Genomic DNA, 13,418 nt, shown 5'->3' on the forward strand with positions numbered 1-13,418 from the left:
CGTAATAAAAGTACCACGTGCTTTTCGTCACAATCACACCAAAAAAAAGCAATAAATCAATCAACCGGTTGACGTAAAGTCATCATTAGCACTGCCTGTCTTGTATGTGTACCAAAACTCAAAAACCAGAACAAAAAAAAAAGAATGTTCGGTCTCGACCCGTAAAAAAAACTCATCGAACGGCGTGTCTCTTATTGCTGATGCAAAATATTGTATCGTCTGACTAGGGCACAATTTGCCACGAATGGATGCAAATAGTGCAGAAGGAGAACCGACATTGGGGAAGAACCCAAGTCAAGCAGACTCGAGCTACTCTCAAAGGTCCGTCGATCTTCTCAACAGACCACGTCGAATCAACTCGTCGCAGATACCGTGTCTTCCAACGAACGAAGGACCTCCCGTGCCATGTTCTCCGTTGTCTCAACATCGCATTCTCGATATCACCACCTACGAACCCCAACAGCTTGTCATGACCGCTCCCCTGGCCCAAGACGAGACTCAACTCATGCCTTCGACTCCCAAAGATCTCATTTCACCAGGTGTAAGTACCGCACTTGTACACGCTTGTGTTGCTAATGATGGACTTATTATTATTATTATGTATCTATTCTGTGTGATGTCTGTCACATCCAATAACGACAAATTTTGACAATGTAGGTGTGGCTACTGATATTTATTTTAAAAAAGGGCTTGATCATAGTTTTATTGATTCAATCTCAATCATTAGTTCAAAGGAGTAAAATCAATAAAGCATTCCTTGGTCTAACACTAAAAGAAGGTCTTCCAATTATTATACTTTCCTAGACATCTCCATTTGAGAATTCTGTCTCGTTTACTTAGCATTTAAAGGACCCGTTACAATCCTTGGAGGAGAATAAGCTGTACAGTTAAACTGGCTGCAATTGGAGTATGATTTTATTTATGGCTTTCTGATGAAATGTTTTCGTGGCATGTAGTCCAAAAATGAAAAGTTTCTAAACGACAGATTAAAGTAGTGTGCGATTTTCAAAATATCTCTATATGTTTAATCCAAAATCCTTGAATCTAAAGAGAAGCACGCAAGGATGTCTGTGGAGATAGTTATCATGATCATGGTAGACTTCACCTTTATGTGCTGCTCTACTTTTATATAGAACAATTCTACAAATTTAGAGTATCTGAAAAGTACATCACCAATTACATTAGATAAGTTGAAAATTGTGCGCTGTTTTGATCAATGAATCAGAAACTTTCTATTTTTTGGCCTAGTGTCCATGAGAATTTTTCTCCAGAAAGCCGTAAGGAGCATCCTACTTCAATTGCAGCCAATTTGACCGCTGCCGATTTTCCATGAGGATTGTGAGAGTTCTTCAACTACTCCACACAGTAGTGCTCTGGAGAAGGCATGATTTAAGCTTAATGTTAAGTCCTTGGAAACCTGTGAATTAGTCTAACGAAAGTATAATTACTGATCAAGCAGTTTTTGTAACTTACACAGTGACATGCACCTTCAATACCATAATAGTATTATCCTAAGTGTTTTAACCGGGATTGTACCATAATATATATATACATTTTAATATTATTGCTTCATTGAGTAATTGTCAGTGTGGAATGTTATACATATTTAGTTCGTTCCCTTTCTATCGTCCTATAAACATGTTACATACCAGTTTAATTATTATTATTATTATTGTTCTTGTTATTTACTATAATGTTAAATAACCGGTATGCTTATTTGAGGCTTTCTTCTATTACTTATTAACCTTTTTTGGCAGTCTGTATGCACCATTGTTCTATAAATTTCGGTGTAAGCACATGTTTGTAAATAACGAGAAAATATTTTACTGAAAACGTTCCAATAATTTCTAGAAGAAAAGTTTATTAGATAAAAAATCGGTAAAGTTAACCTGTTGCTAGATTACATGAAGGGTGTTCCAAATGGAATTGTTTATCCTAACCAACAATCTAATTGCCAACATACATAAATTAAATACCATCTATTTTTTTTAAATATTAGCTATTCTCGATTAAATGAGCTTTTTACAACATAGCTCAACTAAATAGAGAAGTTTTGGTAATATGTTGAATTTTAAAGTACGTAGTATCATCAACATGAGGTTTTTAACCCGAAGACTACATGGACACGCACCTCCACCTCTTCCTATCTTCAGTCAATGTTCGCATTTCTCATAAATTAGAGCAACATAGTCTCTAACTATTTGCGAGATGTAATCCAATCTGCATTTACTTCTGTCCTTCTTAACTTCTGTTTGAGCCTCTAATAGTTACTCGTCCCATATGTCCAACCAACCCATCTCTCTCAATAGCGCCCTCTGTTCTCCTAGTAGTTCTATCCACGGTATTTTTATGGTCCTGTTGTAACAGCATGCTTCAAACGCTTTTAACGTTTTCTATTCTAAAGCTCCCTCCAACCTCGTTTCAAATCCATACAAAATCAATACTTTTGTTATATTTTTATATATTTTCATACCATCATCATAAGGTGGTCAGTCCTAAGACTGGTTGGACACGCACCTCCTTCTTTCCTATCCTGAGCTAATCTTCGCATTAGAACATCCCACATCCATAACTATTTGTGAAAAGTAATCTAGTTTAGGTCCACACCTACCCCTCTAATGTATGTAGGTCTACCTCAACCTTCTTAATTCCTGCTTCTGTTTCTAATATGCCTCTGACTAAACCTTCATGCCTGAGAAGGTGTCTTACCAACCTATCTCACCTATTTCTTATTGACTTCCATGGAATCCTCTGTTTTCATATTCTTTTTAATACCTTTTCATTTCTAACCTTCTCCATCCTCGGTATCTTCATCATTCGCTTGTAACACCACATTTCGAACCCCTCAAACTTTTTCTTTTCCGCCGCGCCCATCGACCATGTTTCGCACCCATATAGCATTGCGCTCCGGACATACATCTTTAACAATCTTTGGGAATTTCTAAATTAATTGTTCGCGAGCATAGAAGTGACTTCTTTTTAATGAAGACGATTCGACCATGCGCTATCCTCTGTTTTACTGCTCTTTAAACCTACATCTAGCTATTTTTTCCATAGATGCTAATACTACCACACTTACCATTCCCAAATATAACCATCCTAATATTTTGTCACTTAAGCTGCCCTGTCTAACTCCCTTTCTATATAATATTTATTTGTCTACAATTAGGTACTATCCACAAACATTGTCTAAACTTAGCAAAATCTGTATTTAATATTCAAATATTCACAATTTTGGTTAAGTAGTATCATGGATATAATGTAGTGACTATCCAAATTTCTCAGTTGTTAAGTAATTGGCAGTATATTGCATTTCATAACATCTGACAAAAATCTTATAAAGGTAGCTACTTGTTAAATTAGTTATACAACGTAGCTAATATACTTAGTAGCAGTAATTAATAACGAATATTAAATTCTTGGTCTGCAAGTTATGCCCAAGAAACCTTTGTAACAGCCCCCCCTAGCAATCATTCTCACCCCCCCTGAAAAGGCTCTAACTAGTCACGAAAACGGTACAAAGTTTAAAAATATTCAAATCAATTAGATAAAGCGCACTACTTATACTATAAACTTACAGCTAATGAAAATTTGCCCCCCCCCTTAGGAAAAATCCCTCGCAAAAGCCTACACTCGTTTATTGTTCAACAAAAAAATGTGTGAAAATTTGTTAGCACTTTTATTTTATCGAAAGGATGTTAAAAAAAAACAAAAGGAAGTAATAAGATTGTAGTTTAGGATGAACATTTTTAAATTAGGAAACTCTAAAAGTGTTTTCAAATATTTTTGCTAACTGCTAAGGGTGTACATATATCTTGTAGGCTAACGTCAAAATATCGAATGCCAACAAGAAGTGTGAGAAATTTGACGAAATTCCTAACGAATTCGAGTGTTGCTTTTGCACATCAAAGGTAGTACCCTAAAAGATATATTTTGTTATTACCCACAGTGATGCTTTTTGTTTCAAGCTTGTTGCTCTTCATTCAGTTTGTATCTACTAATAATGACAAGCAATTAACTAATTACATTTAGCAGACGTTAAGGATAAAATCAGTTGAGTGCTGTAAATTTACATATACCTCATTCATATACCTCATTGAGATATTTAAATTCATTGTAGTTTGTCAGAGGTTTTAAAAATTGCAACACGCTGCGAACCGTTGCACCGCGAAACACAAATAATGAAATTTCACTAATGAGTCGGCTATTATAGAAACAGTACTTAGGTACAAAATATGCATGGCACCTACCAAGAAAGCTAAAGATGGGAACAGTAACTTAATCCAAAGCGAATGGGTCTAAAAAGCATAAACACGAAACGGTCCGCTGCGCGATGAGTAACTGCGCATCAAAATCTCCTTAGTCGTGTTCATTACATCTTTTTGTGCGCATGTCCACGATTTTGCACATGCGCAAAGAAGAAAATTAGTTAAACGCATGCATTCTTATGTCTAAAATTTGTTTTGTTTTGTTTGTGTGTAACTAATTATTGTCATTGCGCATGCGCAAAATCGTGGGCATGCCCACAAAAAAATGTAACGAACGCGACGCACTACCTTACTGCGCAGTGGACCACCGAGCAACTTTCACGGCTTGCTCCGTACATTTAGCAAGCAATATAGTTTCATCTTCCATCTCTAGTCTTCTTCGTACCTACGTTGGAACAAAAAAATCTTGACCACTGAACACTTTTTTGCACGTTGCATGTACTTCGTGGTGGCATGTTAGTCCTTTTTTTGTTTGGCATTATTATTAATCGATGCAATGTAAAAAAAAAACTCCAAGGTGCGGATGCAATTAAAAAAGTCTAAGGTAAAATTGAGAGTAGTGGTACCTTGCAGGATGGCCGCTGCCGAGAAGAATGCATACCACTACGTTCCAAAACAGTCTAGAGATGTATTGGTTGCCTTTCCTTCTTTAGAAAAGTTACTTTCAGGTGAGTTTACGGTCAGGCGACTAAACAGCAATAAAGAAATTGACGAAACTTTAAAAAACACAAAAGTAAAAGAAATAATAGAATAATATGATGATAAAAAATAAAATACATTGAAGAAGTTTTAACTAACAAGATTTATTAAATCCTGATGAATTTCTAATGCTTATTGGCCGAAACTACACCGGAATGTAGGTTGGGAGCTTCCTATTCAGCCTCCCATTAGGTATTATGGGAATGGGTTGAAGATGGTTGGAGACTGAGAGATGAGAGGGGCGCAAAGAAATCAAAAGAGACGTGAAAGATTGTCTGTGGAATGTTATTATTTATCAATTCCCTATTTCTTCCCTTAGTTTTAATGTGAACAAAAGAATAAAGAGCAAAAGAGGGCGATAATGTCTTTATTGGTTATGGAACCGATTCTTTTGATCACATTATTGTTTATTAATTGAGTTATCCAAGAAAACCTTAGACTTAGATCAAGATATTCGGACCCAGAATTGAATCAGTTTCTTCTTTATACTAAGTAGTAGTGCAAACTTCTATGCATTAGCTAGAGTTTCAAACATTTGCTTAGCATTCGGGAGGACAGCGGTTTGATTTTTGGGTCATTTAAGTAAATGCTGGGGCTGTAATAATACTCCAGAAACAATTTTTTATTTCCCTTCTGCTTTCAAATCATCCGTCTCATCTGCCTCTCTTTAACCATCAACCAACTCAATTCCACGATTTCTAAAACAAAGTTGAAGAGGATCTTCCTCCCTACACACTGTCTTTCCATCGGAAATACTTCCCACTCTCCCCTTTAGGTACCAGGAATGAAATTATTTTGCAGCTCAATTTCCCTTAAAAATTCCCGAAATGTTTGCTGTTGATCAAAACAACTTCATCAAAATTTAGTAAATCTTGTTAAGGAAACTATTTTTTATTTCTTTTTTTCAATGTTTTATTTCTTATTAGTATATTATTCATCATATTTCACAAAAAAACACCAAACGAAGTTTAAATTTAAAACAGATTATAATTTTCAGTACTAACTTAAAATGCATCTTGCATATCGATCCTTTGCAAAATTTTTACAAAATTCTCTCTTTCATTTTCTTAATCCCTTCCAAGAGTATTATGTAATTAACAATTTAAGATTAGATTAATCAATAATGACAGGGCGCTTTCGCCGTTACAAATTGATGTAGGCGTAGCAATTGTTTCAATAGCAGGCGACGATTAGCTTCGAATGTTTTATTATTAATGAAAGTCTAGTTCATGATTGGCTGATTCCTAAGCTTTAATTAATGGAAATATTTGAAACAAGCTTATTTTTAATCAGTCAGTTTTGAGCTCGATATTTTATTAAAATCCATTTTTAGAAATGTCTCTCATTTGATATCGAATTATATATTTAATTATACGTTAATAGTTTATTATTAAAATAAGTATTTCAAAGTTCGCTTTATCTGAAGTTGCTGTTTAGTCAGTAAGTTATGTATATATTTCACTAAATTTATAAACAATATTAATTAACATGAGGATGCCTATTGTACACGTCGGAATAAACGAAACAAAACAATACTCACAATATTTAAAGTATTTCTCGTATAATTCAATAAAATCTTTACAGAATATTAATCATATAATTTACATTGACCTTTAATCATTGTATAAAAACGTTCTCAAATCGCGATTTCGATCTTATTAGATCTCATTAGCTGATGAAAATGACCAAACCAAAGAAACTCCTAAACATTAAGTTTATATAATATCCACGTATACAATACAGATAGTGCATCTCCATCTAGTTGGTATTTGCTGCTACTGAAGTATTTTATGTATTAGTCAAGGACTTACTGGTCATGAATTTAATAAACATTGTATGTAATTAATATTGTTTATATGCCTATTATCCATCGATTCAATTAGGCAAATTGGTATCTCAGTAAGGTCTTATCGAACACGTGAAATACTTCAGTAGAGCAAATACCAACTAGATGGCGATATACTGCCTGTACTTTGATTATTAAATTATTTTTATAATCTAAACCATAAACATTTTGTAGTGAGAAATGTGTAGAGAATTGGGTAAGGTATGCCATTTGTAATAAAAAAACAGGACAGACGAAAAAAGATATAAGGCTATAAAGTGAACAATAATTAGGAAGTGTAGGGCAGCTAAGGAACAATGGATTGATAGGAGGTGTAAAGAAGTAGAAGAAAAGTTTAAAGTAGATAAAACCGATGAGGCTTATAATATAATTAAAAGGAATTTTAGAGATGTAGGATATAGTAGTAATAATATAAGAAACGAGGCAGGGGACATTTTGATAGACGATAAGGTAAAGGCAAATAGGTGGAAAGAATATTTAGAGAACCTATACGCAGGCCATGAGTTATGAGATATATTAGAGAAGGAAGATAGTGTGAAGATAGATGAGCTAGGTTATCCCATAATGAGAGAAGAGTTCGATAAAGCATTAAAAAACTTAAAGAATAATAAGGCGCCAGGTGTAGATAGGATACAGGGGGAAATTCCAAAACATGCAATAGAGAAAACGACAGAAAAAGAAAGGAGTCCATACATAGGATCTGTCGATTTTGAAAAAGCTTTTTAAATGGGACAAGATATTAAATATACTTAAAAATGTAGGGATGAGTTAGAAAGATAGAAGAGTGATACTTAGTTTGTATAAAGAGCAACAGGCAGTTATAGAGCTGGGGCTGCAACGTAGAAAAGTAAATATTTGGAAGGGAGTCCGACAGGGATGTACACTGTCACCGGTACTTTTTAAACTATAGGTACATCGAATAGATGCTGACAAAACAGTACTGTATGAAAATAAATAAAAGTAAAACAAAAATACTGGTATGCAAGGGAAGAAAAAATAGAAAAAGAGCGAATATAAAGATAGGAGACGAAAAATTAGAAGAAGTGGCTGATTTTAGGTATTTAGAAAGTCAGACAAGTCAGGACGGAAGGAGTAGTAAGTAAATAAAGTAGTGGATAGCGCAGGGTCGAATCGCCTTCAATAAAAAGAAGTCACTTCCATGCTTGCGAACGGTTAATTTAGTCGGAAAAAGTTGTTAAAGGTTAGTTTGGAGCGTGACGTTGTACGGGTGCGAAACACGGGCAATGGGTGCGGCGGAAAAGGAAAGGTTAGAAGCGTTCAAAATGTGGTGTTACAGGCGAATGATGAGGATACCGTGGATAGAGAAGGTTATAAATGAAGAGGTATTAGAAAGGATAGGAGAACAGAGGACTCTATGGAAGTCAATAAAAAATAGGCGTGATAGGTTGATAGGACACCTTTTCAGGCATTAGGGTCTAGTCAAAGACATATTAGATTACATTACTGTTCGCAAATAGTTAAGGATGTGGTTGTTGTGTGTTGTTCTATTATTATGGAAATGCGAAGATTAGCTCAGAATAGGGAAGAGTGGAGGTACGTGTCCAGTCAGTCTTAGGACTGACGACCTTATGATGATGATGCCATTTGTTTTAAGAAAGAATTACAGTATAAACTCTTTCTAGAGATTTCTTTTTCGTAATAGACGATTTTTGTTACATACCTATTACAATATAGAAAAATCCACAGTATTTATTTGGTTTGCAGAGGATTACTAATTTCCTTTGTATGACACAGATAATAATTTTCGAATAATTATAAAATATCTAATTCAATACCCCAAAGTTAATATTCTATACAAGAAACACATTAACTGCTTATAGCGTCCGTAGAATTTCACTGTCGCAATAACCAGATTGTATTGTATGTACATATTTAACATTTATACTTATATTAAAGATTAAAGAGTTCGGTCTCAAATTTATGCTATAATTTGCAAGATACTGGAAGAGTCTTTCAATTCATTTTCTGCTAACGTCAACTTGTTGCTAGTTTGCTTTTACTTGTTGAGCACTACTTCTTCTATTAATGTGAGAATCATTGATCTGAATTACAGTGTTGACTAATACTCGATCGATCTTTTTTTTTTTATTAAGGTTTAATGACGAAAACTCTTTTCGTAGAATTTAATGCAAAATTTTCAAGAACTAGGAATAAATGATGGATAACTTTAAGGGTAATTTCAGTTTCACGAAGTACCTATTGTAAATTATTGATAAGTATTGATCGGAAATATATACAAAAGGCATCTGAATCAGGCAATTAATGATATGGTACACACCACTTTACATGTTGTCAAATAGATAAATAGTTCATGGTCATATTTCACATTTAGTTATGTTCGTAAGATCCCAGAGTTTTAAATTTATATTTGTAGTATATTCTAATTGATATATAAAACATAAGCAAAATGATGGGGTATGGTTGCACCCATTGGTGACATGACGGTCACACGCATATTAATAATACGGTACAACACACCTCGTAACCAAATATTCAAATTTTGGATTGAACATTACTTAAAGACATTAGTTTTTACACACGACGCTTAATTTGAGTTGGTAACTCTAAGTATGTTTGAGTATGTATGGTTTAATTTAATTTTTAAACATTGCGTTTAGTAGGTAAATATTAAAATGTTTACGTATATTTAAATACTTAAATGCAAAATGGTTTTTTAAAATTCCAATATTCGGTGAAGGTCTAGATGATGGCCCCCACCCCCGAAAGGGGGGGTAGGTGGGATCGAAAGAGGAGGTCTCCCCTACCACTGTACCATAAAAAGTTATGGGGGTTCGATGATGGGTAGGGGGGATCGACAGAGGGTGGTCACCTGAGTAAAACCCCATAAAAAATTTGCGGCGGTCTCACCCCCATAAAAAGTTATGGGGGTTGAAAGTTGATTATTTTGACAATTTTCATACACTATAATTCAAATAAAATTCAATAAAAAAATTATTTTCCTACACTTTTTAGACAAAATATTCCTTTGCATAACAAAATGGCAATTTCATTTTGACTTCTCCATATATAAAATTAGATGCAGCGTAAAATAATGAACAACAACAGGTGAAAAAAGGGTCAATCAGGGCAAAATTCCGAAGCGGAAAATAGACTTTCTTTCCAAACGAGGCACAACTATTATTTCTTATTGTGGTGCCCAGTTGTTTACCTAAAGTTGACAAACCAGATGAGTTATCTATTCAAAATCATTACAACGTGAAGGAGCTCAAAGCTCAAATAATANCCCCCCCCCTTTGGGGGTGGGGGCCATCATCTAGACCTTTACCCAATATTCATTTTGCAATCATGCTTGAAAGTTGGAGGGCATTAAAGACAACAGGCGTAATCATGCCAATATTGGGAGTGTTTATTAGCAAATGTAAGATCAAGGCCAATGTAGGTCTTGGTCTTCCATTTGGTTTTAGTAAAGTGGTCTTAACGAACAGGTTATATGAAACACCCAGTACATTACACTTTACCCACGAATTGATTCTATTTTTAATTAGTTTAGTTCAAAAAGAAATAATACATTAATGTATATTACCTTTGTCAAATTGCACATTTTCACGTCACATTTCAACGATTTAATACATACATGCCTATGTAGGTACTTGTTTTTAAGTGTTACGCCTTTTCCACTTTGAAGGTCGACTTGCAAATAAGTTTTTGTTCTTGCCAATCAAAAATTAATGCAATTTCATCACGAGGTTTGTACGTTTAAAAATTTTGCACGTTAGGCATAGATCTATTTCTACAAAAAAAAAGTAATCAATCTTTGCACGCATAAAAGTCGTTGTTGTCTTTATTTTTTACGTAGGCCAAAGATCGCCTTTGCAGCACAGTGCACTTCTATTTTCTTAGTTGTTTTTAGCAACAGTTCTATTAAATTTTTTGTAATTATTTATTTCTGTGATGTTTTACAATGACTTGTTGAGTTCTAGTGGTCTGTGGATGATATTAAACAAATAGAAAATCTTTCTGAAATAGTGTATCTTAGATTTACTAATTATTATGTGCAGTTGATGGTAAATTCGGTTCATAGCACACAAACAAAAAAATTTTAAGCAGGCCATTCTGTACCTCATCAGTCATTTTTTTATTTCTCTATGAAAATAATGCGTGAATTGTTTAGATTATTCGATCTACAGATTTCATAGAAAAGGTGCGATTTTATCTTTAATACATTTTTAATTTTCTTTATTTTATTCAATAAACAGGGATTTTCAAAAATTATCCGGGAAAATTAGATTCCTTCGTGGAGTACGCAAGTATTTTTTCCAATTGTCTTTTCTAAATTATTAAAATTCTAAGTTTAGTAGATTGCTTTACAATTAGAGGTATGGAACTCTACAATGTGCAGAAAAATACCATTGATTTGAGTTCTTTAAGGGTTGTTTCTAATCCCTTGCTTGCATTATTGAGTCTAAATACGGAAAAGACTTGAATGAATGTTATGAATCGAATTCGACTTGCACTAACAACCACGATAAGTAGCCAAATGAAGATAAAAAGCATTTTTTGAATCCACAACCCCCGTAAAAACCATAAGCACGTTCTTACAATCTCTGTTACAGGATTTCAAGGAATTCGTTGATGCAGAAAACCTAATGCCTTTACCAACGAGTGACTTCCATAATCCTGTGTGTCTCGAGATGAAGACTCTCCGCAATCAGAGCCTCTTGGAGGCGGAAAGGTTAAAATTACTCGTACCTTTCACTTATAATAACGGCAACAATAATAATAACAACAATAGTAACGTTGACATGGGCAGCATGGACAGCTCAGATACGTTTGCGAGCTGTAACACTCATCCATGTCCATCCCAAGGAGATTTGACATCGGATGTGGTTGATCCATCCTGCGCTATCGACAGCAATCTGTATGTGAATCCTCTGGATAAGAGTAGTGATAATAGTCCGACTACGCCGTTTTCTATGAGACCTTCGGTGAAAAAATCGGCCTCGGGTGACACGGCTCTGAGAAGTTTGGCTACCACGCCACTCGAAGAAAATCTTATGGGAGAGTTTGGAACCATCGAACGAGGAAGTCGAGTCAGTCTTAACGATTCGCCATCCATGAGAAACAGGAAAACTAGATTTCAGCAAGTAAGAAAAATTGTATTTTCCATATCCATAAAGATATCAGAATTCGTTTCCATCCATTTACATTCCATTTCTTATGTTATTTCTACCATGCAACGAAAAATCACATAAGAAAAACCTAGTCACAGAATTTTAGACATTGAATAATTGATTTCTGGTTATTTTTTCTGATTTTATTTTCTTCTGGTTCAGTCAGGAAGACTTCGAACAAGATTTGGTAATGCAATGGAAAGGGGTTCTCAGGATAGTTTAGAAGGAAAGAGGAATACAAGGAAAGCTCTTATTTCGTCCAAAGGATTTGCTTCAGCCACCAGATTAATAAACCAACATCTGTTCGGTATCCAAAGCCTTGGTGGAACCAAAACAGGTAGGAGATCGAGATAATTCTTGCTTCCTTAAAAGGTAAACGTTAAATACTTTTTAACAGGAAAGAACTGCGAAAGTAAATCTTCACTTTCCATGGATTCCGTAGATAGTAGAACGGGTTCATCTGTAGAACACCACAAAAGATCAAAATCAATTCTCAAGAAATCAGACGGAGGAGGAAGCCACAAGAACAACGCAGATCCTGAAAGCGAGAGACTGATCCAAGACAACGCATCGAACGTAGACATGGAATTTTCATCCCCCAGTAAACAACGTTTCTCCTCTCCTCCTTCCATCCATAGAGCACTCAGCCAGAAAACCCTTAATAGAACTATGACAACCAATCCAAAAACCACAGTGGATAAAGCCCTATCATCACCGTTGTTCCTTCTAGACGACTTTAATAAGAAACAAAGTTATGGTGAACAAGTGACTGGAGACAGGGTGAAGCAGTGTGGTAACAACATCAGAGACATACCCCTTTACATTTGCCCCCCTCCTCCACCCATGGATCAGTCCCCTACGGAAGAGACCAGGTTGCTTTTGAACCCCTCGGGGACATCTCTTCATAAGCAACCGAATAATTATTTATCAAATACGAACGGATCTTCTTCGTAGCATAAATGGGTAAGTTAATACTTCACTTTAATTTTAAAATATGGAAGGTGATTCACCGAAACCGTTCAGTAGAATTATTAAAAGGGTTGCGTTGCTTAATAATGTGAAAAAACTTTGTTTTTATAAACAGTAAAACTGCACATTTTTATTATATATATAGGGTTGTTCGGAAAGTCATTTCGTTTTTTTTTGTGGAAATGAAAGACCGTTTTCGTATAATAAACAAATACTCTATTAAATTATGTATTGACCGTTCTGGTCCAACACCTTTTGCCATCTTTCTGGTAGTAGCATAATTCCACGCTCAGAAAATTTTTGGTCTTTGCTGGCAAAGGAGGTTTTTGACCTCCTCATTTGAGGTGAAGGTTTTCATCATCATCATCATAAGGTCATCAGTCCTAAGACTGGTTGGACACGTACCTCCACTCTTTCCTATCCTGAGCTAAACTTCGCATTTCCCTAAAACTAGAACAACCCACATCCTTAACTATTTGCGAA

At 35.0% G+C, this 13,418-nt stretch overlaps 1 protein-coding gene across 1 annotated transcript in view; it reads left to right on the top strand.

Moving 5' to 3' along the window:
• LOC108736239 overlaps positions 1–13,418 on the top strand; it is a 68,421-nt gene that overhangs the window by 52,610 nt on the left and 2,393 nt on the right. The window contains exons 6-10 of the mRNA XM_025976685.1: positions 228–541; positions 3,822–3,911; positions 11,409–11,939; positions 12,129–12,303; positions 12,364–12,919. Of these exons, the coding sequence (XP_025832470.1) occupies positions 228–541; positions 3,822–3,911; positions 11,409–11,939; positions 12,129–12,303; positions 12,364–12,919 (1,666 nt within the window). The remainder of the gene's footprint in view (positions 1–227; positions 542–3,821; positions 3,912–11,408; positions 11,940–12,128; positions 12,304–12,363; positions 12,920–13,418) is intronic.

Source organism: Agrilus planipennis, unplaced genomic scaffold (assembly GCF_000699045.2).
Source record: "Agrilus planipennis isolate EAB-ADULT unplaced genomic scaffold, Apla_2.0 scaffold126, whole genome shotgun sequence".
NCBI lineage: Eukaryota > Metazoa > Arthropoda > Insecta > Coleoptera > Buprestidae > Agrilus > Agrilus planipennis.